The 27,277-nt window shown below is 36.5% G+C and overlaps 1 protein-coding gene across 2 annotated transcripts in view; it reads left to right on the top strand.

Moving 5' to 3' along the window:
- Nucleotides 1-27,277, top strand: part of LOC136236897 (inositol 1,4,5-trisphosphate receptor type 2-like) — a 62,733-nt gene that overhangs the window by 25,889 nt on the left and 9,567 nt on the right. For both annotated transcript variants that reach the window (XM_066027126.1, XM_066027128.1), the window contains exons 24-58: nt 24-155; nt 5,278-5,355; nt 5,409-5,441; nt 5,629-5,719; nt 5,771-5,823; nt 9,404-9,520; nt 9,573-9,617; nt 9,671-9,814; nt 9,874-9,984; nt 10,040-10,243; nt 11,594-11,685; nt 11,738-11,828; nt 11,918-12,025; nt 12,079-12,224; nt 13,586-13,653; nt 13,707-13,836; nt 13,900-13,996; nt 14,054-14,197; nt 14,259-14,380; nt 15,130-15,271; nt 15,327-15,451; nt 15,608-15,878; nt 15,926-16,030; nt 16,081-16,206; nt 23,748-23,822; nt 23,874-23,985; nt 24,039-24,135; nt 24,192-24,251; nt 24,306-24,470; nt 24,520-24,583; nt 24,638-24,733; nt 24,791-24,937; nt 24,998-25,039; nt 25,102-25,173; nt 26,979-27,080. In XM_066027126.1, the coding sequence (XP_065883198.1) occupies nt 24-155; nt 5,278-5,355; nt 5,409-5,441; nt 5,629-5,719; nt 5,771-5,823; nt 9,404-9,520; nt 9,573-9,617; nt 9,671-9,814; nt 9,874-9,984; nt 10,040-10,243; nt 11,594-11,685; nt 11,738-11,828; nt 11,918-12,025; nt 12,079-12,224; nt 13,586-13,653; nt 13,707-13,836; nt 13,900-13,996; nt 14,054-14,197; nt 14,259-14,380; nt 15,130-15,271; nt 15,327-15,451; nt 15,608-15,878; nt 15,926-16,030; nt 16,081-16,206; nt 23,748-23,822; nt 23,874-23,985; nt 24,039-24,135; nt 24,192-24,251; nt 24,306-24,470; nt 24,520-24,583; nt 24,638-24,733; nt 24,791-24,937; nt 24,998-25,039; nt 25,102-25,173; nt 26,979-27,080 (3,807 nt within the window). The remainder of the gene's footprint in view (nt 1-23; nt 156-5,277; nt 5,356-5,408; nt 5,442-5,628; nt 5,720-5,770; nt 5,824-9,403; nt 9,521-9,572; nt 9,618-9,670; nt 9,815-9,873; nt 9,985-10,039; nt 10,244-11,593; nt 11,686-11,737; nt 11,829-11,917; nt 12,026-12,078; nt 12,225-13,585; nt 13,654-13,706; nt 13,837-13,899; nt 13,997-14,053; nt 14,198-14,258; nt 14,381-15,129; nt 15,272-15,326; nt 15,452-15,607; nt 15,879-15,925; nt 16,031-16,080; nt 16,207-23,747; nt 23,823-23,873; nt 23,986-24,038; nt 24,136-24,191; nt 24,252-24,305; nt 24,471-24,519; nt 24,584-24,637; nt 24,734-24,790; nt 24,938-24,997; nt 25,040-25,101; nt 25,174-26,978; nt 27,081-27,277) is intronic.

Raw genomic sequence — 27,277 nt, 5'->3', positions numbered from 1 at the left:
GATACTATACATCATTGTGTTAGGAGCTATTCTACAGATATAAAGTTCATGAAACCTCTGATATTCATCCATCTGATAAAGGACCTTTGAGAGAATTACAGTTTAGTACATCTGAACATCCTAGATGGCGATTCCTCTCAGATATCTTTGCGGCGGTATAGTTATTATAAGTATTGTATACTTGGTATTACCATAGATAGTATATACTACGTACCCAGGATTGCATACTGACTTCATTAACACTTATCAACATGCCACTCCACGTTGTTCTTCAATATATGGTCATCCATTAGTTATCGTAAACATAGCTGGCTACCTCCTGGAATTTTTAGTAATGCAAAGGATTTAACCTCTTCAACATTAGACAGTAAAAGATTGAATTGCCAGAAAAACACTAGAACACCTCTCATTAGACTGAATTACCAGAAAAATGCTTGAAATACAGCATGAGCATCATAAAATGCCCAAACTTTGTGATATTTTGCCACTGTATTTTATTGAGTAATGACTCAGAAAATCAGGCTACAAGTCCATCCATATCCACTCAACCAACAGCATCATAGAGATTGACATCTTTAGCCATTTAAAAAGAGCTGAGAGCCCCAAACACCTTCCGAGCAACACGAAGCAGATACCACTGTTGTACCACTCAACTCGTGCCAATTTACTGGCTTTGATACTTAGCTGATCAGGATCTGTCCTCTAGCCATTGGAATTGTAGAGGTTAGCAGATATGATGCTGTAGAGCCCCAATACTATTCTGAACAGACTACAAAGGAAAAGTGTTAACGAGTGCAACACAGATTGTTCCTTTAAAATCTGGCAGTACGCAATCCTGGGAAGGTAGTATATAATTTCTATGGTATTGTTGATGGGTGAACACATATACATGCACATGGGGATAGTACAAAATTGATTGTGCTTGTACAAAAAGAGAAGTCGTGCAGGATAATACCAGCACAAAGTCATTGCAGCCATTTTTTGATCACCACCTTGATATCACATCTTTTTCATACTAGCTTATTTTTGGAAGACTGCACCATTTTTAACAGCTTGGCTGTTTTGGATTAGATATTTTCTTTTTTGTATTTGTATAAGATGGCTTTTGTCTATCTTTTTTATTTTTTTACAGAAAAACTAGATTTTAAGAGACATTTGTACTAATTTTACTTCATATTAGTTGATGAACGTCACATGTGTGTGTATATATATGACTGCTCTATAAAGAGACCTCTAAATGTGCTTGTTACATGCATGTATGATTGGTTTTCACATTGATAATTAAACAGATTTGTATTACATTACTGAAGATTTGTACCTTGATAGTTACCTGACAAAATTTGTCTAGTTTATATAGTGGTTTAGCCAGTGGACATGACAACAAATCGCAGCAAGCCTGACTGCTCTATTAGAGTATCTCAAGTGTGTGACTCTAATGCATGTTAGGTATACATATTAATATCTTTTTTTGTAGTAGTCTAATAAAGCACACATTTTCTGGGCACTTCTAATACAATGCATATAAAATGTTTGTTTCTATGGATAGATCTATGAATTTATAATAATTCTGGTGTAGTACACTACAACTTCCATTTATAAGGTAGAAATTAGGAGAGATGAACAATGACAGCAGTGGCAGAGTGGTAAAGTAAATAAGCATCTAGGTGTGGAGGACCCTAGTTTGAACAATTTTTTCTGGCGTTTTTACTCACATTCTTAAAAAAGCTTCTTGGTGACTGTTCTATTAGAGTATCTCGATTGCGCTTTGTTTCAAATGTTTGGATTTTGCTTTATATCTCCTTAGCTAATACCCTCAGAACTTTCAAATCACAAAAGGTTTGCACTATGATGGTCAGCCTATTGGCATAACTAGTTTTAACCTATTTCTGTTAGAAGTTTACCTTATAGGCATAACAAAAAATTGCACTTATAATTTTGAAAATTGCTTGAAAGTTTTGCCACTTTACCAGTCTGTTCACAAATTGGAAGACAAATGTGCTCTTTATACTCTCCAAATTTGAAAAGAATCTTGTGCGCATTATGGCAATTTTTGTAAGTGGTGCAAAAAGAAATTAACATGGAAGATGAAGAAAAATGCGAAGAAAATTTGAAGGACTTCTGTTCAGCTATTACTAAGGTACAAATGTATGGGAATTGCTTTTTCTTGGCTCCTGTAAAATACACACTTGTCTATTGTGTGCCTGGATGCATTGGCTTTCCTTGGCTGCATGACACACTATTGTGTGTCCTGATATGTTGACATGTTAAAAAGTGGTAACTCATCAGCCAAAACAGCTATATACAAATACTAAGCTTTTACTAAAGATGAAACTGTTCAACACTGTTCATTTAACACATCTAGGATTTCTGCTTTTAAAGTTGAACTGCATGGACTTATATGGGTTCTTACATCCTGGTGGAGGGATGAGAAGGTACTTTATAGGCTTAAATCGTCACATAATTCTTGCAACCATCTCTGGCTACCAGATTAGATCTAAGAATTACTTGTGTTTATTTTCAACAAACCTGTTATATATGTTTGTTCTGTTACTAAACAATTAATAACTCACTCACTCCCTTACTAATTCACTCACACATGCACTCACTCGCTTACTCACCCACCCACGCACTTGCTCGCTTACTTACTAATTCACTCACATACTAACTCACTGTGTTCTGTGCTCCCCAGTTTATTTTCTTTATACTAAATATTTTGTTAAGAGATATACAAGTGTACAGACTAATACTATCTGATCCAAAACAGCCAAGCTGTAAAAAAAGAGTGCAGCCCTTAGAAAGGCTATGGTGAAAAAAGATATGAAATCCAAGGTGGCAGCCAAGAAATGGCTGTGATGGTAGGTTAATGGTAAAAATTTTAATAATGACAATTCAGGTGAATTTGGTGCCACTTAGTCTTGGCATAAAATTCACCTGAATTGTCGTTATTAAAATTTTACCATTAATCTACCATCACAGCCATTTCTTGGCCACCACCTTGGATTTCATATCTTTTTTCACCATAGCCTTTCTGAGGGCCACACTCTTTTTTTACAGCTTGGCTGTTTTGGATTAGATTTCACTTCTTTTTGTATTTGTATACCCCAAAGCCAGCCTATGGCCGGATTTAGGGCTTATTTAACCTATCTTTTTTTCTTTACCACAGGAAAAAGAAAAAGATGAAGGAGATTTTTAATACTTTAACTAATTCAGATTTTATCAGTAAATGTACAAATTATATATATAATCCATACATTTATTACATGTCAATTATTCCCTACAGATAACTGGTTTGCAGCTGATCTCTCTACTGGGTGACTTGAAATGTAGCTGAATTCTACAGGGTTATTTGCTTGTAGATGAACTCTCTACAGGATTCTCTCTACAGGGTGACTTGTTTCTAGCTGAACTCTCTGCAGGGTTATCTGTTTGTAGTTGAACTCTCTACAGGTTGATTTGTTTGTAACTAAACTCTCTACAGGTTGATTTGAACTCTCTACAGGTTGATTTGTTTGTAGCTGAACTCTCTACAAGGTGATCTGTTTCTTACTGATCTCTCTACAGGGTTACTTTGTCTCTAAAGGGTGATTTGTTTTTGTAGCTGAACTCACTACAGGGTGATCCTTCTAGCTGATCTCTCTACAGGATGACTTGTTTGTAGCTAAACTACATGTATCTGCAGGTTGATTTGTTTGTAGCTGAACTCTCTACAAGGTGATCCTTCTAGCTGATCTCTCTACAGGATGACTTGTTTCTAGCTGAACTCTCTACAGGCTGGTTTGTTTGTAGCTGAACTCTCTACAAGGTAACTTCTTCTAGCTGATCTTTCTACAGGGCGATTTGTTTGTAGCTGAATTCTATTTGTTTGCAGCTGAACTCTCTACATGGTAGTTTCTTTGTAGCTGAACTCTCTACAATGTGACTTCTTCTAGCTGAACTCTCTACAGGGTGACTTGTTTCTAGCTAATCTCTCTACAGGGTGACTTGTTTCTAGTTGAACTCTCTACAGGTGACTTGTTTGCAGCTAAACTATCTACATGGTGGTTTCTTTGTAGCTGAACTCTCTACAAGGTGACTTCTTCTAGCTGAACTCTCTACAGGTGATTTGTTTGTAGCTGAACTCTCTACAAGGTGATCCTTCTAGCTGATCTCTCTACAGGATGACTTGTTTCTAGCTGAACTCTCTGCGGGGTGATTTGTTTGTAGCTGAACTCTCTACAAGGTAACTTCTTCTAGCTATCAGATTAACTGTTTGTAGCTGAATTGTCTATCAGATTAAGTGTTTGTAGCTGAATTTCCTACAGAATAACTTGCAATGTAATATAATTCTATAATGGAGTAAGTTATAAACGTAGCTGAATGCTCTATTAGGGTGACTGTTCTATTAGAGTATCTCGATCTCGCATTTGCTACACGTAGTTTCCTTTCGAATCATAACTCAGTGGTTTGTAATCCGATTCTTCTGTACTACTGCAAGGACTTTCTATGATGATTGTTCCAGCTACATACTGATTTTCAGCTCATTGCTCTAAGAGGTTTGCCTGGTAGACGTGAAAACTAATAGTTTTTTTATTCATAAAAATCGATCGCGTAATTTTGACACAGGTTGGGTTTTGTGTCATATCTCCATGGTCTTTATCTCGATTCCTTTCAAACCACAAAAAGGCACTCCTACGATGGTTACTCCATCTACATATCAATTTTCAACTCATTCTTCCAAGGGGTTTACTCTGTAGGCATGACAGACCTTCCACCTTATTTTACACAAATAATTGGTCATAACTCCGTGAATGTTCAACGGATTCCTACCAAAGTTGGTACTGAGATCCGCCTTAATGAGCCCTTTAAGTGTGCCAAATTTCAGCCCAATACGAGCACACATTCGTGTTGTATGGCAGATTTTGCAAAGTGTGCGAAATAAAGATGATGAAGAAGAAGAAAAAAAAACGAGAAATTAAAATGAAATTTTGTTCGCTTGTATCTCGGAAATGGCTGGAGCGATATCGCTCCCCTAACTGGCCAGCACTTCTCTAGCAAATTTGGTTCCAATCGGATAAGGGATCACAGAGCTACATAGGTGTGAAAATTGTGTTTTCTTTCTTCCTGTTAATATACTCATGGTGTGGCGCGCCGGCTTCTTGGGCCACACGACACACTACCATGTGTCTTGATGTGGCCAAATTAGTACTACAGATGTTGTTTTGCTTTATAGAAATTAAATATGCAGTCTTATACACTTTTACCTGCTTTAAGCACGTACAACCTTTATTAATTTTTTAGAGTAACAACGAACTGAAAGATAATTCAGCATATTGGTACTTGATAGGGCAGCTGGAAGTCTTTTCAAAAATTTGCCAGGTTTGTTGTGCATTGTTCATTGTAGCATATGCTTCATCTTCATACATATGTAGGAAAATGATGCAGCAATTAAAGTCCTTGATGGAGTAAGTTGTTATGCACAATTTATATTTTACCATATTACACCTTCAATTCGGTATACAAACCGATAGTATGTGCGATACACTGTCTAAAAAATCATTCTAAGCCACAGGTTAAGTGTAGAGGTAAACTGGTATAGTTTGCATAGGTTCATGAAAATGTAGCTGCCACAAATGTTTACTTAATCTTTAGGAATACATTACCCTTGAAATGGCAGTCTGTGGTCTTCAAGATGATAAGCTACACCCGATGATTCGTTACATGTATGCACAGATAATAATAGGTATATGTGTTGATAATGAGTTGTTATTTACTCTGTGTTCTTATTGGATAGTGATGTATGTTGAAAAGAAAAGAACAGTCCTTGAAGATCGTTTTCCTTTGTTTGTAAGTTTGTTTTGAATGTATGTATGTATGCATGCGTGCATATACACGTGTGTGTGTGTGCGTGCATGTGTGTGCTTACTTATATACATCCCAACTCCGAAGTCAGAGGAAGTTTACTGTTGATAAATCCCAAGGCAAAGCCAAGGGGCTTATCAACAGTAAACTTCCAATGACTGAGAAGGAGGTGTGTATATAAGTGCAATACACCAAAGTGAGCCAATACCTACAATTAACCCTCGCTACACAACATACTAAAAACCCATATGCACACAAAATAACTTAATAATACTTATTTCGCCATAGTTTGACATGCTAGACACACTGGTAACCTTCCTCTCACGAGTCAGCTTGGTAGTGACAATCAATTGTGGAACTTAGTAATCTCTGTATATCCTGAGTTTTTGTCTGTTCATATCAACAAACGTAGGAGAAACGTTATCTGCTGCTATCCATCATCGAATTCATGAGGTTCTTACTGGCTGGGATGATTGAGTTGTTTTCATTGGTGTAATGTCTACTAGCATTTGAAAATCCCTAGTTTTGTTTGTTAATGTGATCTATCAATTGTGAACTCATATGTTACAAAGGAAGCCAGATGTATTAGACTATGCATTACATCACTAAACATGTTAAGATAGGCCAATTTGCTTTAGCTGTGTTCTGTGGACAAAGCACATCTGTAATCAGTTGACTCAGGTCAACTCTAGTATGTATAGCGTAAGAATCACGGATACAGCCATTGAAGTATTCCCAACAGATTAATACCTTTGTGCTAGAAGAAAAGCAAGACACAAAAAAGGATAAAGGTAAGTGCTTACTTTATATCTTCTGTGCTATGTGAAAAAGCAGACCAAGTGGCATCTATCCATAACAATCAACTCTCAAGTTATGCCTGTCTGAGGCACCAGTTAGTTGATTATTTAGTCAGGTAGTCATTAAAAAATTTTGCAATACTGTAGAAGCTTGTTAGAAACATTTTAAAAGCATATGTGGGCTAAACCAGGTTCAGGGTCATCCAGATCATGGATCAACCAGATCCAACCCAGATTATAAAATATCTGGGTCTGACCTACATTGCATTAGAGCACATGCAATGATCATAGTATCTTGTTATCATCAGTATAAAATTCTTACTACGTTTTAATAATCATTCATTGAGGAAAATTTAATGTTAACAGCTACGGCATTTATGCCCAGTTTTGCGTATGAGAATGCATATGAATAAAGCTTGCCTGTGTTACATCTTGTTTGTATATATTGCCTGAGTCTACACATTTACCTCTAATTCTTTGTTTTGACACAGAGCCAATTAATAGTGCCTGAAATCTAGGTTTAATTAGTGCACACCTTTATACATTAATTAAACCTGATCGGTTCTTGTTTAGTAGATCAACTGGGTCTGTGATGATAACCCAGTTTGTGACACCAGCCAACAATTTCAAGTCATCGTAAACAAAATATGTGACTGTCTCTGGGAAAACCGGTCTTATCGCCCATTTAAAAGTATCGAGAAACGTCGGTTTTAAATATTCTGTGTGTTGTAGCTGGCCAATGGTGGTAGCTACGCATACCAAATTTTCACACGTTTCACAACAATTTCTTACCTTCCTGATCATCCACTGAAGAAGTAGTCAACAGCTAAGTTTCCCGCCATTTTAGATAGTTTTTAAACCGAGGTTGTCTGTATCAGGCGAGCTCCAGAAGGGTGGGAGGCGGGGGCCCTGGAAGGCGGGCAAGATGGTGTTCAAAAATTGAAAAGAGACGTGCTGGGATGAATTAGGCCAAGTTATAGGCCACTCAGGGCTCAGAACTGGCTAAAATGAAAGGAAATTTACAGCACAGGTCGTTGTCCAACACCACAGAGCTGTACAGCCACACACAGCCATCTCCTGGTTGGCCAGGGCTCCATCAAGACCCCAGACCACTCGTACGGCTCGCCACTGTGCTCTAGAAAAGCAGCCAGCAAAAGCAGACCACTTTACTCTGGTCGACTGTGGCAGTGAAACTTGATAGTGCATTCATTAAGCTTTGTGTTTGTGTGAAAAAATCAAACTTCCTGTCTTGGGCGATAAGAACGGTTTTCGTAGATCCAGTCACATATATGGCCTTATTTTAGCAGTGTTGAGATCCTTCTTCTCGACTCAATAATAGTTACTGAATGCCTTAGCGTGAGGCAATGAATCTGACCCCATATAAATTAATGTATGTCTGCAATGAAAGTGTCCACAAACACGTATTCCATGAAGTCAGTACTAATTGCTTGTTCTTGTTTTAATAAAAAAAACCTTGACTTATAGACTGAACAAGAAAACTAGCAGCTCAGAGAAATAATTAACACTGCACAACAATTTTTGTCCAGGTGTCATATCCAGGTGGGTTGTAATGACAATGCAGTAAGAGTTAGCAAGACTAAAAGGTAAATGTGTAGCAGAGCTCGAATTGAGAGTACATACAAAGTATACCTTGTTAGATATAGTATACATACCTTTGGTAGCTGCTTGGCAAATTGCAGCAGTTTAAATATATAATGCAAAACTCGTGAAACAGATTTTTCTGCAGTTGATGTCACGGGTTTAACAAGTGAAATACTATCACAACACGTCCCAGATTGATTTACTCTAATAGAGCAGTCATACATTCTAATAGAACAGTCAATTAAAGTATACTCTACAGTAGTGTTGTGGAGCAACAATAATTCTGATGTATTATCTACTAACCACCAGCATCAAAGAACTAGAAGTGAGACTGCTAGTTGTGGCCAAAATACTGTTGAAAGTAACTTTAAATAATATTATATTATATAGCTAGCTATTCTATGCTTTGGGCTTGTAAGATGACTCTGATGGTTAAAATTGCAGTCCTTGAAGTGAACTTAGCCAATCTCCCCTTCTGGTCTTTGTTCTGAGAAATTAGTATAGTTTACATTACTTTACAATTCGAGCCTCAGGCATTACAATTTGTAGTGAACACTGGACAAGCAGCTGAAGAGCAAATAATGCTACATGAAAACCTATGGTTTTCTGTTCAAGTATTATACCCAAGTGGGTTGTAATGACACAACATGCACGAGTCATCTCATTACATTAGAATAGCTACCATGCATCAGTGCAAAACAATTATTTATCAAATAGCAGTGCCATCAACAGTGGGGCTATAAAGCCTGATAATTTATATTGTGGATCATGTGAATGATGTAATCAGTCATACTACAATACCTTACGTAACTTATAGTGAACACACACAAGCATGCATGGTCATAAGTGCCAAACAACAATTACAAGCAAGGTGAGATAGTTGCTTCACTGTCTGACATTGTGTCTAAAGTAGTATACATTAGTACAGCCCTCAAAATTTAATTATATTAGCTATGAATGGATCTCAGACTGATCTAGGAAGTGGTACAAATACTAACTTTTGTACCAAGAGGAGGCTCTACTCTATTTTATTTGTTTAAATTGTTTTATTTCATGCTGAGCACATGTTCATTAAATTCTTACCAGGTTTACGAGAGGCTTATATACACAAGTGTGTCAACTAGCCCCCCCACCATGTATACTTACATAATTATGCTTGCATGTAGATTTATAAAGATATCACAAAAGAAACATCTACAAAGAAGCAAAACATATCTGAAGTGGAAAATGTACAGTTTGTACTTTTAAAGAAGTGGATGCTGACATATCTCAGTGAACATGAGGTGACTGACTAACATGTACACTTTTGATAGATAACAATAATATTTATCACAGTCTATAGTCACTTCTGATACTGATATGAACATATTAACCCGTGGGGTAAGTCTCATTTGCATTAAAGTTGATGTGAGCAAATATTGGTTCATCTTAAGGTGCTGGAGCTCCTACACTTGCTGATCAAACATGGCTATTATGCTGGCATTAATGATGTCAATGTTCTGATGAAACCATTATTGAAACTCCTGGATGGGAAAACTGATAAACCATCTAATATAGAAACATCATTTGAAACTGATGTAAGAGGTTTACTAGTGCATAAAGTATTAGTTGAAATGATATCTTTTGCATCTTACAGCAAAAGAGATTTGAAAATAACAATGAGAACAAGTTTTTGTTTGCTGTAAAAGTGAGAGCACTGAGAATAGTTGACTTATTATTTAGTTATCAATTCCATTTGAGATTACAGGTTAGCCAATTAATTTGTGTTTACTAAAGTACATCATCACCGTTTCATTTCTCAGCAATTCGTATGTGATTACAAACAGCTAAGGGGAGCAATTGATCCTAATCAGAAATTAGAGGAACAAGATGAAGATCTGACTCTGTATAAGAATCTACAAGATGCTGGTTCTACACGTCCAGTAAAGAAAGCAGCAAGCAAGTTTGCTCTTCATGAGAAACAGAATGTAAAAGCTGGCTTTCAGCTGCTTGTGTCAAAGCTTGGGGTGTGTGAATCTTTGAAGTATAGTATTTAGTTATAAGAATAAGATTTTATTTAAATATTTGTTACTTACTTCCTTGTAAATCTGTACTGAGCTCTCACTGCAATTTCTTTTAAACCACAAAAGGTTAGAGCTATGATGGTTAACCTATACACAGACCAGTTTTCAAATTATTCCCTTAGGTGGATTATCCTGCTGCAGACATGACAAAAAAATCATTAATAAAATCATCCATAAGTCCTTTAATATTTATCAATTCCCTCCAGACTTGCTGCATAAATTCACCTCAATACATCCTTAATGTATGAGAAATTTCACAGCAATCAAGATGTGCATTTTATACTGTTTTTTTGTAATATGTACAAAGGAAAAAAAATTAAACCCCTAGAAAAACTGAGTGAAAACCAAAGAAATTAAACCTAAATTTGAGGGCTTGTATTTCACGAATGCATAAGGTGATCTTGGAATGTGAGATGTCGAAGGTGGCAGGCAGCTATAATGAAAAAAGTGTGTGCTTTTGAGAAGGACCATGAAGCTATGCATGCATGAAACACATGTTTTCTTTATTCCTGCCAATATACACATAGTGTGGTTTGCTGGCTTTCTTGGCCGTACAACACATTACCATGTATCTTGACTATGAAATTTTAGTATTGAGTACAGATTAAACAGAAATTAAGTGAGCTGAGCAACTGACAACAGTGGTTTAGTGGTTAAGAGTTTGGAAGTTAGGTATGAAGGAACCTGATTCGAGCTTTTTTAAACATTATTTGTGCACTTTTTGCTACTCAGTGACTGTTGACCCCATGACATTATGCTGGATTTTCACCTTTAATTCTAGCTGTCACTGCGATTTATTCTAAACCACAAAGGTCTGAGATATGATAGTTAACCTATACACAAATGGATTTTCAAGCTATTCTCATAAGCAATTTACCCTGCAGGTGTGACAAAAATCTGTTGTTGTTTTTTCTAACACAAAGAATTGTCCATAACTCTGTGAATGTTTATCAAAACTTGGTATAGTACATACATGAATTCACCTCAATACATTCTTAATGTATACCAAAGTTCACAGCAATTGAGTTATGAATGTGCATTTTGTACTAAAGTGTGTGAAAAGATGAAGAAATTAAGTCTAACTGTGAGGGCTTGCAGCTAAGGTGCTAAAAGTGGCAGGCAGCAATAATGCACAAATCATGTACTTCTGAAAAAGGACCATGGAGTTATGCATGTGTGAAAAATGCATTTTCTTTCTTCCTGTCATTATTTTCTTGGCTGCACAACATACTACCGTGTGTCTTAATGTGTGCTTTTTACATGTAATATTCCATAGTGTGTCTATGTGTGTAGGTTAATAGAGATGATATGCCAGGTCCTCCTACAGCTCTGCGACTATTGTGGAAGTGTCGTGCTAGTGAACTTCAAATTCATGAACATGTTTGGTAATGTTAATAAGCACATGTATCTGTATCATGTGATCCCATCGTTATGTAGGTTAATGAAATTAGCTGTGGACAGGTTGGAACAAATTCTGTTTTATTGTTGCTTGGATTGTGATAGCCAAGAGCTTTCAGAGATACTGATTGTAAGCCAATCAATTATTGCATTATTAATTAACACTAACATTATTTTATATGTTCTTGTGTCATGTGTAACTGTTGTATCATGTCATAGGACTTGTCACAGTACCAGAATGAAGAGTTATTGTGTGAGTCTCTTCATTTGTTGGGAAGAATTTACTCTGTTGAAGAAGAATTGTTTGAAAATGCAAGTCAGGCACAGGTTAGTTGTAGGTACTTGATGTTAAAACTTTTATTTGTTTTTTTTTCGTGTAGTTACTAATTACTTCAAAATCAGAGAAAGTATTTCATATGATAACCACACAACTACACCCTACACTACATCATCTTACTGCAGTAGGTGCTCATGATCATGAAGAACAACACCAACAACTACTCAGTGTTTTAGATCAATTGATAAGGTATACAATAGAGTGAGATGTTCAACTCACATTGATACATGAATCATAATCATTGATATATGCCATATTAGCATGTTAAAAAAATCAGTCTTCAACATTGTTTCACTGTTCTTGGTCTTACTATTTAGGACTTTTACAGAAGGATGCATCCCTTTAAAACAGTTATAAAATGGGTTTACTCACCAGGTGTGCTTTGCAGCTTGAAGACCAACTGTAGAACATACATGTTAAAATTGTGTATCTGTATCAGTATCTATCTGGCATATGAGCAAAAGGTTTTAAGTTCGAGGGCTCTATAGAGCTTGTATAACGTACAGGCTACTCAGATGTGATTGCTTTGTGTCAGTTTGAAATATGGGTGAGATGAGTATTTGAGCACATTCTCCACAGCTAACACAGTAAAGGTATAACCAGTAACAGTAAGGAAAAATTAGGAAATTATTTTGAATTTGAGTAGAGATCATAGAAACAAAGAAAGCAATGAAACAAGGGAGGTCATCTAAACCTGCAGCTGTACTAGTGAACATTTAATCCCTACTTCAGTAATGTCTATACTCTGTACTGTATAGTGGGAAATTTTTGAGGAATGAAGCTTTCGTGAAAATGATTTTCACATTTTTTAATTCACGAAAACCTAGAATACCATTTTGGAAAGGTAATAGCTATATGTGCAACCTCAAACATTTAATGATTATATTTTCATGAAGCTTTCATTACTCGCGAAATTCATGAAAGTTTCGTCCCTCCAAAATTTCCAGCTATACAGTATATGACTAAATGTAGTTTTTCCTTACACTTATTTGTTTACGTTTTGTAACATCACTGGTATGGAAAGAACGATACTGGCCAGACATTATTATAATAATGATCCTTGCATGCAGGCACATTTCATGCCCAAGTAGCATTGAACAGTGAAGAAATAAGTTCTGCAGCTTTAACCATAGTTGAGTTATGCTTGGCTGGAGGCATCAGTTATGTAGTTAAACGTCAGTTAGTAGAAAATTCAGTTAAATAGAATTTTTTTTTAAATTATTTTTTAGAAGGGTTTAGGGTCACTCTGAAGACATTTTGGATTTGATTATGACTAAGCAATTGTGCCAAGCTGGCGTGAAGAAGTAGTGTGGCTGGTTTTTGGGTGATACTTTTGAGTAGGAAAGCCCAAACCTTCTTGATCCCTACTGTGCAGTACTACTGTACTGTATGATATACAGCTGTCCTGATGGTCATTTGTGTGACATTCATTTACTATCACAGGACAGCTAACAATCATTTAGCTTGTAAACACCCTGCCATAAGGCATGTGGCATTTACATTATAACTGTGTCTTCACATAAGATAACTGATTGACATATCATATGTAGTTTATGTCACATGGATGGAGATCAAAGCGAGCCTGATGAACAAAATCAGAGAATATTGTACAACACAGGTAAGCACAGTTTTGCAAAACTTAATAATGATGTATATGTACATTATATGTAGGAATGTTTGGGAATATACTGAGTCTTCTGTTGGCAACTAATGCAACTGTCAGTGAAACAGATGTGTTTGATAATCAGCAAAAGAAAGCTACTATCAGTAAATGTTTGCAATTTTTGAGACTGCTAGCCAGGTAGTGTATGTAATACATGTACGTATATTGTAGCAAACTTTATTACATGTTAAATACACTTAGACAAAATACTAAAATTAGAGAGAAATTGTTCAAATATGTGGACAGCCTGCTAAACGTAACTATTGCTATTCCTGAAATGGCCAGTTTATTGACTGAGGTATGGCCCTATTTTAATGTATGTGCAAAAGTTTGAATTTGTTTTTTGTTGTTGTAGGTCTTGACTGAAGGACATGAACTGTGTCTGAAAATAAAAGAAACACAAATTGAACAACTTTTTAAATCAATAAAAGTGTTCTATATTGACCGTGACATTTGTCCATGCAGTGAAGTGTTTGAATTGTTGCAAGCTATGGTGAAGGTTTGCTGAATTAATTATTTCAAAATTGCTCTATGCATATTATACTTGTGCTTGCATGTAGGTGAAAGAATTAAACCTTCCTTTGAAGCGTAACAAAGACTACATGATAAAACATTTTATTCAATATTACCGGAGCTTTCCTGGACATTTACTTGGACTAGAAGAAGATAACGTGTCCAATAGGTACCTTTACTGTGTTCTATTGTACATTATTTGTTTATGAGTGCAAGCATTGCACATTGTACACCATATTGATAACTAATAGAGGTTATCTGTTTACGTCATTTTAAGTTAGTAACAGTTACTAGACACCATGTTTTTGAGGCAAAAATCAATGGACCCATGCAAGAAAATGAAACTTTTTGCAATTTTACACAATTCAAGAAAGACTTGGGGGAAATCACTGCATCGAATGAGTTACTTATATTAATAGCCAACTGAGGAGCAGGAATAAAAGGGACTGTGTTAACTCAGCAGTACAAGCCAGCAAGCAGCTGGAGTTTAATGGCCCTGCTGCAAAGCGATATTACTAAGCAACGAATAACATAACAAATGCACCACAGCTTTCTTGTTTTCACTAGCATTCTTCGGCTTGTAACTCACTCTTGCCTTACGCATTCACGAAGATAACCTGTAGTTATACAGAAAATATTTAGGGTGACGTCAAACGGATAACCTCTATAACAACAGAATTAAATTTTTGTTTCATAGTCTGATAGAATTGTCCCGATCATTTTGTGTAATTGCAACCTTAATGCAATTACTAAGAAACAAGTCCGTTTTGGAGTGTTCGGGTTTATTTTCTTGTGCACAATACCAGGTGTGCAAGCTAAGAGAATATATTATCACAGGTTATCCCCTTACCCAGTGACTAAGTATATCAGCTGTTTCAAAATGAGTAGTAAAAACACTTTGCTATATATGAATTTTAGGATAAATGCACTTGCCAATGATGAACTTCAAGCACTAATGATGCTGAGTATATTTGATCTTCTTGCTACCTTGTGTGAAAAAGACAACTTATTCATGGAGTCTACATGTCAGAGTGTGATCAGCATTAGTGAGCTCCTTGAGGTATGTTTGTACATGCATATCAGCTACAGTTAACCACTGAATCTTTACAATGTAGATGCTGTCTTCAGATGAGCTTCAACCACTTTGGAAAAAGCCATATGCATGTTTTTTGCTTTGGGTATACATGAACTCAGGAGTTGAGAAAACAAAGAGTGGCTCTATCATTCTCTATCATGATGGGTGTGTATGCTGTGTTAGTAAAACTCTGTTATATATAGTACTCAAGAGTTATCTGAGACCACATGTTTAGACTAACAATACTTTCAAGGCATTCATGTTTGAACTCCATCATTAATGTCTTAAGTACTGCCTTGCTATGTGAACTTTCTGTGATAGGAAAATGTGGAGCTACTTGGAGCAAATTAGTGATGTATTGAATGGCACTGTCAGAGCTTTGAGATGTTTAAAAGATGACAATGAAAAACGAGTAGTACAACAAAGTCTGACATCAGAATTTGTTAAATTGAGTTCTTCAAAGGACCACTTGGGCAGTAGAATTACTGCAAAGACTACAGCAGTAGACATCCCTCATGTAACCAATAAAAATGGTGAAATAATACCAGGTCTACTTGTTTACATAATGGAAGGAGTTCTTCCTTTGCTTGAGGTATTAACATATTGCTAAACTAATTTTATTTTGTAGCTGTTTAACAGGTCTTCTACACTGACTATTTTAAACCAGCTGAATCATTTGCCAGTGATTCACATGATCCTATGAAAGAGATTAGGGTAACAGCTGCAATGGCTAGTTCACTCTTAGTAAGCCAATCACATAAACCATATTTTGTAATATTTTATAATATTTCCAGAATTTTGCTGACACTATCAAAACCTTCCTAAGTTCACAAACCCAGTGGGAACTATTGTACACCACAACAGTTACAGTTCTACAGCATCGTGACTGTAATGGCTTCACACTGGATATTGACCCTCAAGTATGTAACATGAGTGATTTGTCTGATATATACACACAAGCGCAAGAGTGCAAGTGCGTATACGTCAGGTGCCCATGTTATATTCCACTTGGGTGACTCATCTGCAAGTGTGGGAAACTACAGGCATGTGTATTTATATTGGGTAATGTGATTATCAATAACCTACAAGCCATTACTGAGGCTGAATGTTAGTGCAATGACAGGAGAGCCTCGATTGTTGGTGCGCAAGTAAGCACAGAAAATCAAAATGCAAGCTTATAAAGTGACTTCAGTACTTACTTTAATATCCATAAATAAACTAAATCCGTGAATACACTAACAGATAAATCCATTTAGTGCCATGCCCTGTGCTATATGTATGTGATGTAGTGCCAGGTGTCTATTGTCAATTAAAACAGCAATACAAAAGAACCTGCGACCTTCTTCATACAATAAAACAGCAAACTACCTTCATTTCCAAGTCCAAGCTTTACTTCACATTTCAGGGTAGATCCAGTGGGGTCTTTGGGATCTTGAGACCCCCTAAGGTTGAACCTTGAACAGAAAATCTAAGAGGGAAAGAAAGCAATAGAACACCAAAGATCAACATACTCTAATAGAGCAGTCATGAACTATTCCAATAAAACAATCACACTAGTGACTATAATATCATGTGATGATAGCATATGTGATATGGATTGTTTAAACTTCAGCAAACGGCAGAAGACACATGCTTACTGTGAGTGGAAGAACTAGGAAGCATGACATTATAATCACTGATATTGTTGTATAGATACGTCTGATTTGTAAAGTCATCTGTATAAAGTAATTATGTTTTACTGCCATTAGTTTTCTTTTATGGTAGTACACCTGACCCCACCTAACATTTGGTCTATGTGTACATGTGATATCATTCAACTGTTCTTGAAACCTCTCAGAATATCTCCCAGAACACACAGAATGAATTGAACTCCCCACAATATGAATTACGGAATGATACAAGAGTTACTTCAGCAGTTGTTCAACTCAGCCAGAAAGGAGTGTGATGAACAAGAACTCTATTACCCCACGGTGACTGCTCTATTAGAGTATCTCAATCCTGTGATTTTACACTTGTTTGGTTTTTGCTTTATAACCTTGTACTCTATTCAAAAGGCACTGCTATGATGATCAGCCTATGTACATACCAATTTTTAAGTTATTTCCATACTTGGGTTACCCTGTAGCCGTGACAGAAGTTTGACCTTTTTTGGTGAATAATTGCTCATAACTCCTTGGATATTCATCAGATTCACAGCAATCATGCTACATGAATTCACCTTTATACACTCTTCATTTGTGTCAAAGAATGAGGCAACCGAAGTACACGTTTACATTTTATAACAATTTTTGCAAAGTGTGCAAAAATATATCAAAGCCCCCATAGCTTACAAACAGTGTAAGAAGAAAAAAAAGATATTAAGGTGGCAGTTACCTCACAATTTCCAGCTTGAAGGATATTTTTAAAATTCAGATTTGGAGAGCTACACTAAAGTGAACACAACCAGATTGTAGACCAGCTCTTCCTCTATCTACATGCTGGTCTGTATGGTCATTGGAGATTGAACAGCGACGCTAGAGAACCAATTGTACAAATATGCAAAAATCCTTTCGGCGTCAGTTTACGCAAAGCTTGTTGCACAATACAGCAAGGTAAATCGTGGAATCTATTCTTCAGTAGCATAAGCAGGGCATGTTCAACAAAGCTCCAGCCTACGCCAGGCTGAAACAAAGCTATGGCATTATGAAGTCCTTTTGGCCACCGCAAAATAGTCTAAAACCTGCTGTAACTTTGACAGGCGGTACAAAAACCTTTTTTTGTCGACATGCGGCCCTGCTACAAATACCAGTCACTTATTTTACACAAATACAGAGGTCTCCCTCACTAGTATACTAGAAAAACTGATGCAGAAAGTTGTACTAACGCTCTAACATACCACCCGAATCTCAGTGAACAAAGGTTCTAAACTACTCTACTTACTTTAGTGAATGTCTTCTTTAATAATGTTCACAAAACAGTAATGAATTTCATTTTATTACAAGGCAATGGGCCTTAGCACACGCAAGTGCCATTTTAATTATCGCGTAAACACTAATCACATAATGCAATAAATGAATATTTGTGGTGCAATGCATAGCTTCATTTGCAATGGCTTCAAAACCACGACTTCCAGGTAACCGCCACCTTAAATTGAAATATCTTACAAATGTCTGTTGCGAATTTAGTCAAATTTGCTGTGTGTACATTGTAGATAGCTATAATGCAAAAACGATATGCTTTGAAGAAGGGGTCTTGGAGCTATGCACGCAAGAAAAAGCTGTTTTCTTTCTTCCTGTCAATATATTCACGGTATGGCACGCCGGCTTTCTTGGCCGCATCATGGGACAAGCCGGTAAGTGTGAGAAGTGCGTGCAAGTGACTGGCTGCATCATAGACATTATCTATGGATACACTGATTATTAAGAGTATAGTTGTTATGTCTTAATCAACGTGTGTATGAATCAAAATATAATATGCATTTAGCTATATCGTACATTTGTGTGAAACAATAAGAAGTTTTAGTAGCTCATCTTAATTCTGCTTCTTCCAGTATTTTTCTTTGTCTTTACAGTCTATAGAGTTCTCTACGACAACTATGCAGTGATTCAGCTTTGTCTGTTGGTTGGTGTGATCGACACACACACTATGCATACAGTGACACTTTAGGCTATACGAACAAATAACAAAGTTACATTTAACTCATTATCCCTATGCAAGTAGGGAGTCAGTACCCATTCACCTGAGCCCCCGACAAATATAGCAATATCAAAGAGGTGAACATATGTTCACTCCCAATGGTTTTGTACTGGAACAAGCATGTTTTCGTGTTGTTGCGAACCTGAATCGTCTATACTAATTATATGGAATATTTTTAAAGCCTCATAACTCATTTGTTCTTGCCTGTATCAAAGCACTTTTTTGATAAACAGTTCTGGCGTTTAAATGGCTTCACAGCGCTACTAAATGTTTGGGCAGCTCGCCCATGTGACAAGAGTTATTAACAAGAAATGAGGGCTCAGGTGAACATGAACAGACTATACTTGAGAGCTACTTTGGATGAATAAATGCATTGCTAAAATCCTTAATGTTGGTACACTGCAGTCTGTGATTACATTGAGATATAAAATAGTTATATCATGGTACACTCTTAGTATTTACCATTGTACTGGGATATCAAGACACACGGTAGTGTGTCGTGCGGCCCAAGAAGCCGGCGCGTAACACCCGTGAGTATATTGACAGGAAGCAAGAAAACGCAATTTTCACACCTCCGTAGCTCTGTGCTTCCTTGATGAAACAAGACGATTTTTTGCTGTGGACATGCCCTCCAACTGCTGCACTCCACATTCCAAATTTGAGCGAAATCGCTTCGCGCGTTCCCGAGATATGCGACTTCAAAAATTGGCTCAGTTTCTTCGTTTTTTTTTTTCTTCTTATTTTTCTTTTTCTTGTCGCACACTTACAAAAACTGCTATAAAACTCGAACGCCATATCCAATTGCCTTGAACTTTGGCACACAGAAGGGGGGTATAAAGGCGCATCTCGGTACCAACTTTGGCTGGAATACCATAAATAGGCAAAGAGTTATGAGCGATTATGCACGAAAAATAACACCAATATGTTGTCACGCCTACAGGGTAAACCGCGTATGGGAAGAAGCTGAAAATCGGTGGGTGAATAGGTTAACTATTGAACCTCAAACCTTTTGTGGTTTGAAAGAAATCGAGCTAAAAACCAGGAAGATACAGCGAAAAAATCAACAGTGTGTAACAATTATGCAATCAAGATTAGCTAATTTTTAATTTTATTATTATTATTATTATTATGCTTGCCACGCCTATCAGATAAACCACTTGGGGTAATGCTTTGAAAATCGCTGTACAGATGGAGTTATCATCTTAGAAAGGCTCTTCAATGGTGTAGAAGAATCAGACTTAAAGCCACGGAGTTATAACACAAAATCCAACTTGGTGTAGCAAGTGCGAGATCGAGATACTCTAATAGAGCAGTCATCCTAATAGAGCAGTCACCCTGAACAGAATTCAAGAGATCAGTTAGAAATAAGTAACCTGTATAAAGATCAGCTACAAACAAATCACCCTGTAGAGAGTTCAGCTACAAACAATTCACCCTGTTCAGACATCAGTTAGAAGAAGTTTTCTTGTAGAGAGTTCAGTTACAAACAAATCACCCTGTTGAAAGATCAGCTAGAAGATGTCACCTTGTAGATAGTTCAGTTACAAAGAAACCACCATGTAGAGAATTCAGCTACAAACTAGTGACCCTGTAGATACATCAGCTAGAAGAAGTTACCTTGTAGAGAGTTCAGCTACAAAGAAACCATTCTGTAAAGAGCTCAGCTGCAAACAAATCACCTATACAGAATTCAGCTACAAACAAATCACCCTGTAGAGAGATCAGCTAGAAGAAGTTACCTTGTAGATAGTTCAGCTACAAACAAATCATCCTGTAGAGAGATCAGCTAGAAGAAGTTACCTTGTAGATAGTTCAGCTACAAACAATTCACCCTGTACAGAGCTCAGTTAAAAGAGGTTTCCTTGTAGAAAGTTCAGCTACAAACAAATCACCCTGTAGAGAGATAAGTAAGAAGAAGTTACCTTGTAGATCGTTCAGCTACAAACAATTCATCCTGTAAAGAGATCAGCTAGAAGAAGTTACCTTGTAGAGATTTCAGCTACAAAGAAACCATCATGTAGAGAATTCAGCCGCAAACAAACCATGTATAGAGACTTCAGCTACAAACAAATCTCCCTGTAGAGAGATCAGCTAGAAGAAGTTTCCTTGTAGAGAGTTCTGCTACAAACAAATCACCCTGTAGAAAGATCAGCTAGAAGAAATCACCTTGTAGAGAGTTCAGCTTCAAAGAAACAATCATGTGAGAGTTCAGGTACAAACAAATTGTCCTGTAGAGAGATCAGCTAGAAGAAGTTACCTTGTAGAGAGTTCAGCTACAAAGAAACCACCATTTAGAGAGTTCAGCTGCAAACAAATCACCCAGTAGAAAGTTCAGCTATGAACAGATTACCCTGTTGAGAGTTCAGTTAGAAACAAGGAATCCTGTAGAGAGATCACCTAGAAGTATCGCCTTGTAGAGAGTTCAGCTACAAACAAATCACCTGTAGAGAGTTCAGCTACAAACAAATCACCCTGTAGAGAGATCAGCTAGAAGAAGTTACCTTGTAGGGATTTCAGCTACAAACAAATCACCCTGTAGAGAGTTCAGCTACAAAGAAACCATTCTGTAAAGAGCTCAGCTGCAAACAAATCACTTGTACAGAATTCAGCTACAAACAAATCACCCTGTAGAGAGATCAGCTAGAAGAAATTACCTTGTAGATAGTTCAGCTACAAACAAATCACCCTGTAGAAAGATCAGTTAGAAGAAGTTACCTTGGAGAAAGTACAGCTACAAAGAAACCATTTTGTAAAGAGCTCAGCTGCATACAAATCACCTGTACAGAATTCAACTACGAACAAATCACCCTGTAGAGAGATCAGCTATAAGAAGTTACCTTGTAGATAGTTCAGCTACAAACAAATCTCCCTGTAGAGAGATCAGCTAGAAGAAATTACCTTGTAGAGAGTTCAGCTGCAAAGAAACCACCATGTAGAGAGTTCAGTTGCAAAGAAATCACCCTGTAGAAAATTCTGCCAGAAACAAATTGCCCTGTAGAAAGATCAGTTAGAAGAAGTTACCTTTTAGAGAGTTCAGCTACAAAGAAACCATTCTGTAAAGAGCTCAGCTGCAAACAAATCACTTGTACAGATTTCAGCTACAAACAAATCACCCTGTAGAGAGATCAGCTAGAAGAAATTACCTTGTAGATAGTTCAGCTACAAACAAATCTCCCTGTAGAGAGATCAGCTAGAAGAAATTACCTTGTAGAGAGTTCAGCTGCAAAGAAACCACCATGTAGAGAGTTCAGTTGCAAAGAAATCACCCTGTAGAAAATTCTGCCAGAAACAAATTGCCCTGTAGAAAGATCAGTTAGAAGAAGTTACCTTGGAGAAAGTACAGCTACAAAGAAACCATTTTGTAAAGAGCTCAGCTGCATACAAATCACCTGTACAGAATTCAACTACGAACAAATCACCCTGTAGAGAGATCAGCTATAAGAAGTTACCTTGTAGATAGTTCAGCTACAAACAAATCTCCCTGTAGAGAGATCAGCTAGAAGAAATTACCTTGTAGAGAGTTCAGCTGCAAAGAAACCACCATGTAGAGAGTTCAGTTTGCAAAGAAATCACCCTGTAGAAAATTCTGCCAGAAACAAATTGCCCTGTAGAAAGATCAGTTAGAAGAAGTTACCTTGTAGAGAGTTCAGCTGCAAAGAAACCACCATGTAGAGAGTTCAGTTGCAAAGAAATCACCCTGTAGAAAATTCTGCCAGAAACAAATTGCCCTGTAGAAAGATCAGTTAGAAGAAGTTACCTTTTAGAGAGTTCAGCTACAAAGAAACCATTCTGTAAAGAGCTCAGCTGCAAACAAATTACCTATACAAAATGCAGCTACAAACACATCACCCTGTAGAGAGATCAGCTAGAAGAAGTTACCTTGTAGATCGTTCAGCTACTAACAATTCACCCTGTAGAGAGAGCAATTAGAAGAAGTCACCTTGTAGAGTGTTCAGTTACAAAGAAACCACCATGGAGATTTCTGTAATCAATATAATGTGACCGGATTTGCGAAAAGGGGTCTTCCACACACATCCAATTCCGTAAACGTTAGAGACCATAACTCAGTGTTCAAGTAACATATTAACCTGAAAAGTTCACCATGTATTCAGCTATAGTGGTGCTCACCACTGCCCAAATATCACGGCAATAGCTCTTTCCAATCTGAAGTTATCAATTGTCAAAGTTGGCAAATTGGATGTGTGTGGAAGACCCCTTTTCGCAAATCCGGTACCATATGTATTATACAGTATATATAATTTGTACATTTACTGATAAAATATTTAAAGTACATCTACTTCATCTTTTCTTCTTCCTGTAGTAAAGAAAAAAACATAGGTTAAAAAAGTCCCAAAGCTGGCCATAGGCCGGCTTTGGGGTATACAAATACAAAAAGAAATGAAATCTAATCCAAAACAGCCAAGCTGTAAAAAAAGTGTGCGGCCCTCAGAAAGGCTATGGTGAAAAAAGATGTGAAATCCAAGGTGGCGGCCAAGAAATGGCTGTGATGGTAGGTTAATGGTAAAAATTTTAATAACAACAATTCAGGTGAATTTTTGTGCCGTTTCACAAAATTTACCTAAATTGTCATTATTAAAATTTTTACCATTAACCTACCATCACAGCCATTTCTTGGCCGCCACCTTGGATTTCACATCTTTTTTCACCATAGCCTTTCTGAGGGCCGCACACTTTTTTTACAGCTTGGCTGTTTTGGATTAGATAACTATAACATGTATTCTTACTTTACATTTCTTAATGATGTTTACATGCATTGACTATGTAGGTAAGGGAACGTTTTGATGAGACAAGAAACAAGAAGGTTAACTGTGGTGTTATAATTCAGCTGTCAGCTATTGAAGTAATTATACACATTGTCTATATTGTTACCATGGTATTCACCAATTAACAGGAACAAGAAAGAGCACTGAACAGACAATTTCATACATTTGTTAGGAATTATGAATTATCATACTGGGGTCCTAACACTGCTGAGTATCAGATTGGCTCACAGTTTTCAACACGTACGTATGTTGTTGTCGGTGTATAAACCATACTGTAAAGTGTTCTATTATAGCATACAGTGACTTTGAAGATGACCATCTAGAGAAGAAAGGTGATGAATGGCTTCCCTTAGGAAAATCATTTCAGCGTCATGTTGACCTTTACATTACGTAAGAAAATTGACCTTGACAGCTCAGTATTAGTTAATGATTTGTATATTTGATAGTTTTGATGGTGCTAATGTATCAGTTAAACCTTGCACCAAAAGAATCATTGACTTCCTCGTGTAAGTTACGAGTATATGGGACAGTGTTCCTTTAAAATGATGATGTATTTTCAGATTATCATACAAGCAGTCACCTACTCTTAATGAGAAGGCACGTCGCAGACTTGAGAATGATAACATCAGATATTTGCAATTACTTCGAGCCATCATTCATAATCAAGTTATGCTTGTTGATCCGAGACTGAGAGAAGAAGGAGAAAATCCTGTTCTTTACAGACAGTATGCTAACATAAATAATCACTTGCAATATTTAATGATATTATTGTAGATTGTGTAAACCAGTGGAAATTGTGCAGTGTGAGATTCAGTCTTATGACAATGCTGTGAAGAGAGTATGCTGTTGTAGCATATTTACTGTTTTATAATGTGTTTTCTTTGATGTTTAGATTGCCAAATTACTTGCTCATCGTAGTGACAACGTTTTTATAGAAGTCCTTGCTTTGCTGTGTATGATGCTTTACAATGGAAACAGAGACGTTCGAGTATGCTACATAAATGTTCAATTGTGTGTTTCTAACGTGTTATTAACTTTTACATAGGAAGGGTTTACTTATTTAATGGCTAGCAGAGAAGAGGAAATCTTATCTAGCATGCAAGAACGTTTACAACAAGCCACCATGAACAACCATGAAAGAAGAAAACTCTTGTTTGACCTTCAAACACAGTCTGACTCCCATAGATCATTGGTAAATATAGAATTTGTATACACACATGCTGAATGTTAATTTTGAGATGTCATTGTGTAGAGAGAGTACCATGACAACCATCCTGCTGCTAGAGATACCAGTGTATGTAGCTGCTGATGGTGATAATATATTATTATTATTTTAGACTGATATTGTTTCTTTAGGGACAAGAAACAGAAATGATCTCTATGCAACATGACTCTGGCAAAGTTACTGGTACTGCAAGACGAAAATTGGTAAATAAAAATAACCAAAATTTATACATGGCAACTAATATGACAAAGGGTTAGCATTGCAAAGTGTGGCTTACTATATCATGTCATGTAACTGTTGTTGTACTAACATTATACAGGTATGCATATAATATTATTGTTGCAACCAATAAATTCATACAGAAATTATCTTAGCGGATTAGTTAAATTATCGACCAGTTACTAATATCCTGTATGTATGCCTTAGATGATGCAATTCAGTGTGTAACAATGTACATGCCCTCCAAGTTTCAGATCAATCATGTGTTGGAACACAAGATATAACCACAACCAGTTTAATAAAACATGACGTACTATCTTTATCAGTACAACAACTATAACTATAAGTCATTAGAGTAGTCTTTGTTTTTAACCTGCTTGAAGACTATACAGAATAGCCTGGCTGAGCTGTTTTTGCTAGTTCATTACAAGGGTGAACATTTTGAGAACTATGTAGCAACCACTCCAGCTTATCAATCAGATGTGTTTCAGGTTTTATAATAGTTGTAAGGGTATGTTTCCACTGTTTACAGCACTAGTATATTGTTTCTTGGCCTTTTTGATCAATTTGTCACACAGAAACGTAGCAGCTCACCTTCTGGTTTTAACACAAACTTGTTACAGGAAACATTTGGCCTAGTACATTTTAAAATCCTTCTCTGATGATTAAAAACATATAAAAGAGGACAGAAGCCATTAAAAAGTTTAACTAAGTTACGAGTTTATGGAGGAATTCATTATTTTTATGGGAATTTCATACCAGTCAATAATAAGTCACTTAGCTACATAACACGAGGAACAAAACAGAAAACGAGACACTTTATAAAACTGTATATACCAATTCATAGGTTATGCTTGTCATGCAAAGTTCATCTGTTACATTTTTTCTTTGATGCAGTTCATGAATTCAAATTCACTGTAGTCATGCAGAATATTGCAAAATACCACTCACCAACTGGAAAATGAGGCTAGAGCCTTGGACAGTTTCCTAGATGTTTTCTACATGTAATTCTTTCACTTTTGAATGGGTTAGGTGGTCTTGGTAGCCCTACATAAATTATAGTTGAAAATTTCATACAACCTGTTTGGCCATTTTCTGCTGATGTACCAAATGTTCACCCACCCACCACTCTTGCCACCACTCATGTTTGTGTGCTTGAGTTATGGATACAATTGTGTATAAAATGTTGCTCAAAATCGTGGTTATACCAGTATCTAGCTTGCTATGGACTAACATGATTGGTTGCAACTTTGCAGCTTTTTGGCCTTCCAAAGTTATACTGAATTGAGCTTTAACACTCTGAATCTACCAGTTTACTGTGTATGAACCCAAGTAAACAATATCCAGTCACAATAATGTCCGGTCAACAGCAATGTATAGTCATATCCGGTTTCCAATATTCGGTCACAATTACAAAATAGCATTTCAACACAATTAAAATTTCAAGTAAAATTAGTATAGAGTGACATCTCTCTTATAGGACTCTTTGAATTAGCATAGAGTGAAATCTCTCTTATAGGACTCTTTGAATTAGTATAGAGTGAAATCTCTCTTATAGGACTCTTTGAATTAAGAACACAATGGAAGAAAACTGCATAAGTAAGACAAAGAGTTTGGTCCCCTAGCTCCATTCCCTCTAAAGAAGGGTATCTCTATAGTATAGCGGACAATGGCCAAAAGTTCTAGTATATTGGTTCCACTGTATTTACTTCATTTATAATCAATTCATTATGCACAATTATAAGTTATACGTATATTTACAATATAAATTTTATGTATGTGTTTGTAGGTGCAAGCTTATGAAATGACTATTCTATCTAAGATGGAAAGTGCATCTTCACCTACAAGCCATGATGTCACAGATTCCCCTACAGAAATGCGGATTAGACAGGTGAGGGATGGATGATTTGACTTTCTTTTAGCTATGCTGTACTGAATTACCACCGGTAAACTGTAAGAATATCATAAAATTGCTAGTATATATATAGGGATCAATGATATTAATGCTAATAAATGTTGATTAACATAATTGCAGCTATATCTTGGCTCCCAATATAAGAGTTGAAGTTATGTATATACAGTGATTCA

Source organism: Dysidea avara, chromosome 10 (genome assembly GCF_963678975.1).
Source record: "Dysidea avara chromosome 10, odDysAvar1.4, whole genome shotgun sequence".
Lineage (NCBI taxonomy): Eukaryota > Metazoa > Porifera > Demospongiae > Dictyoceratida > Dysideidae > Dysidea > Dysidea avara.
This window is presented reverse-complemented; position numbering and strand designations above follow the sequence as displayed.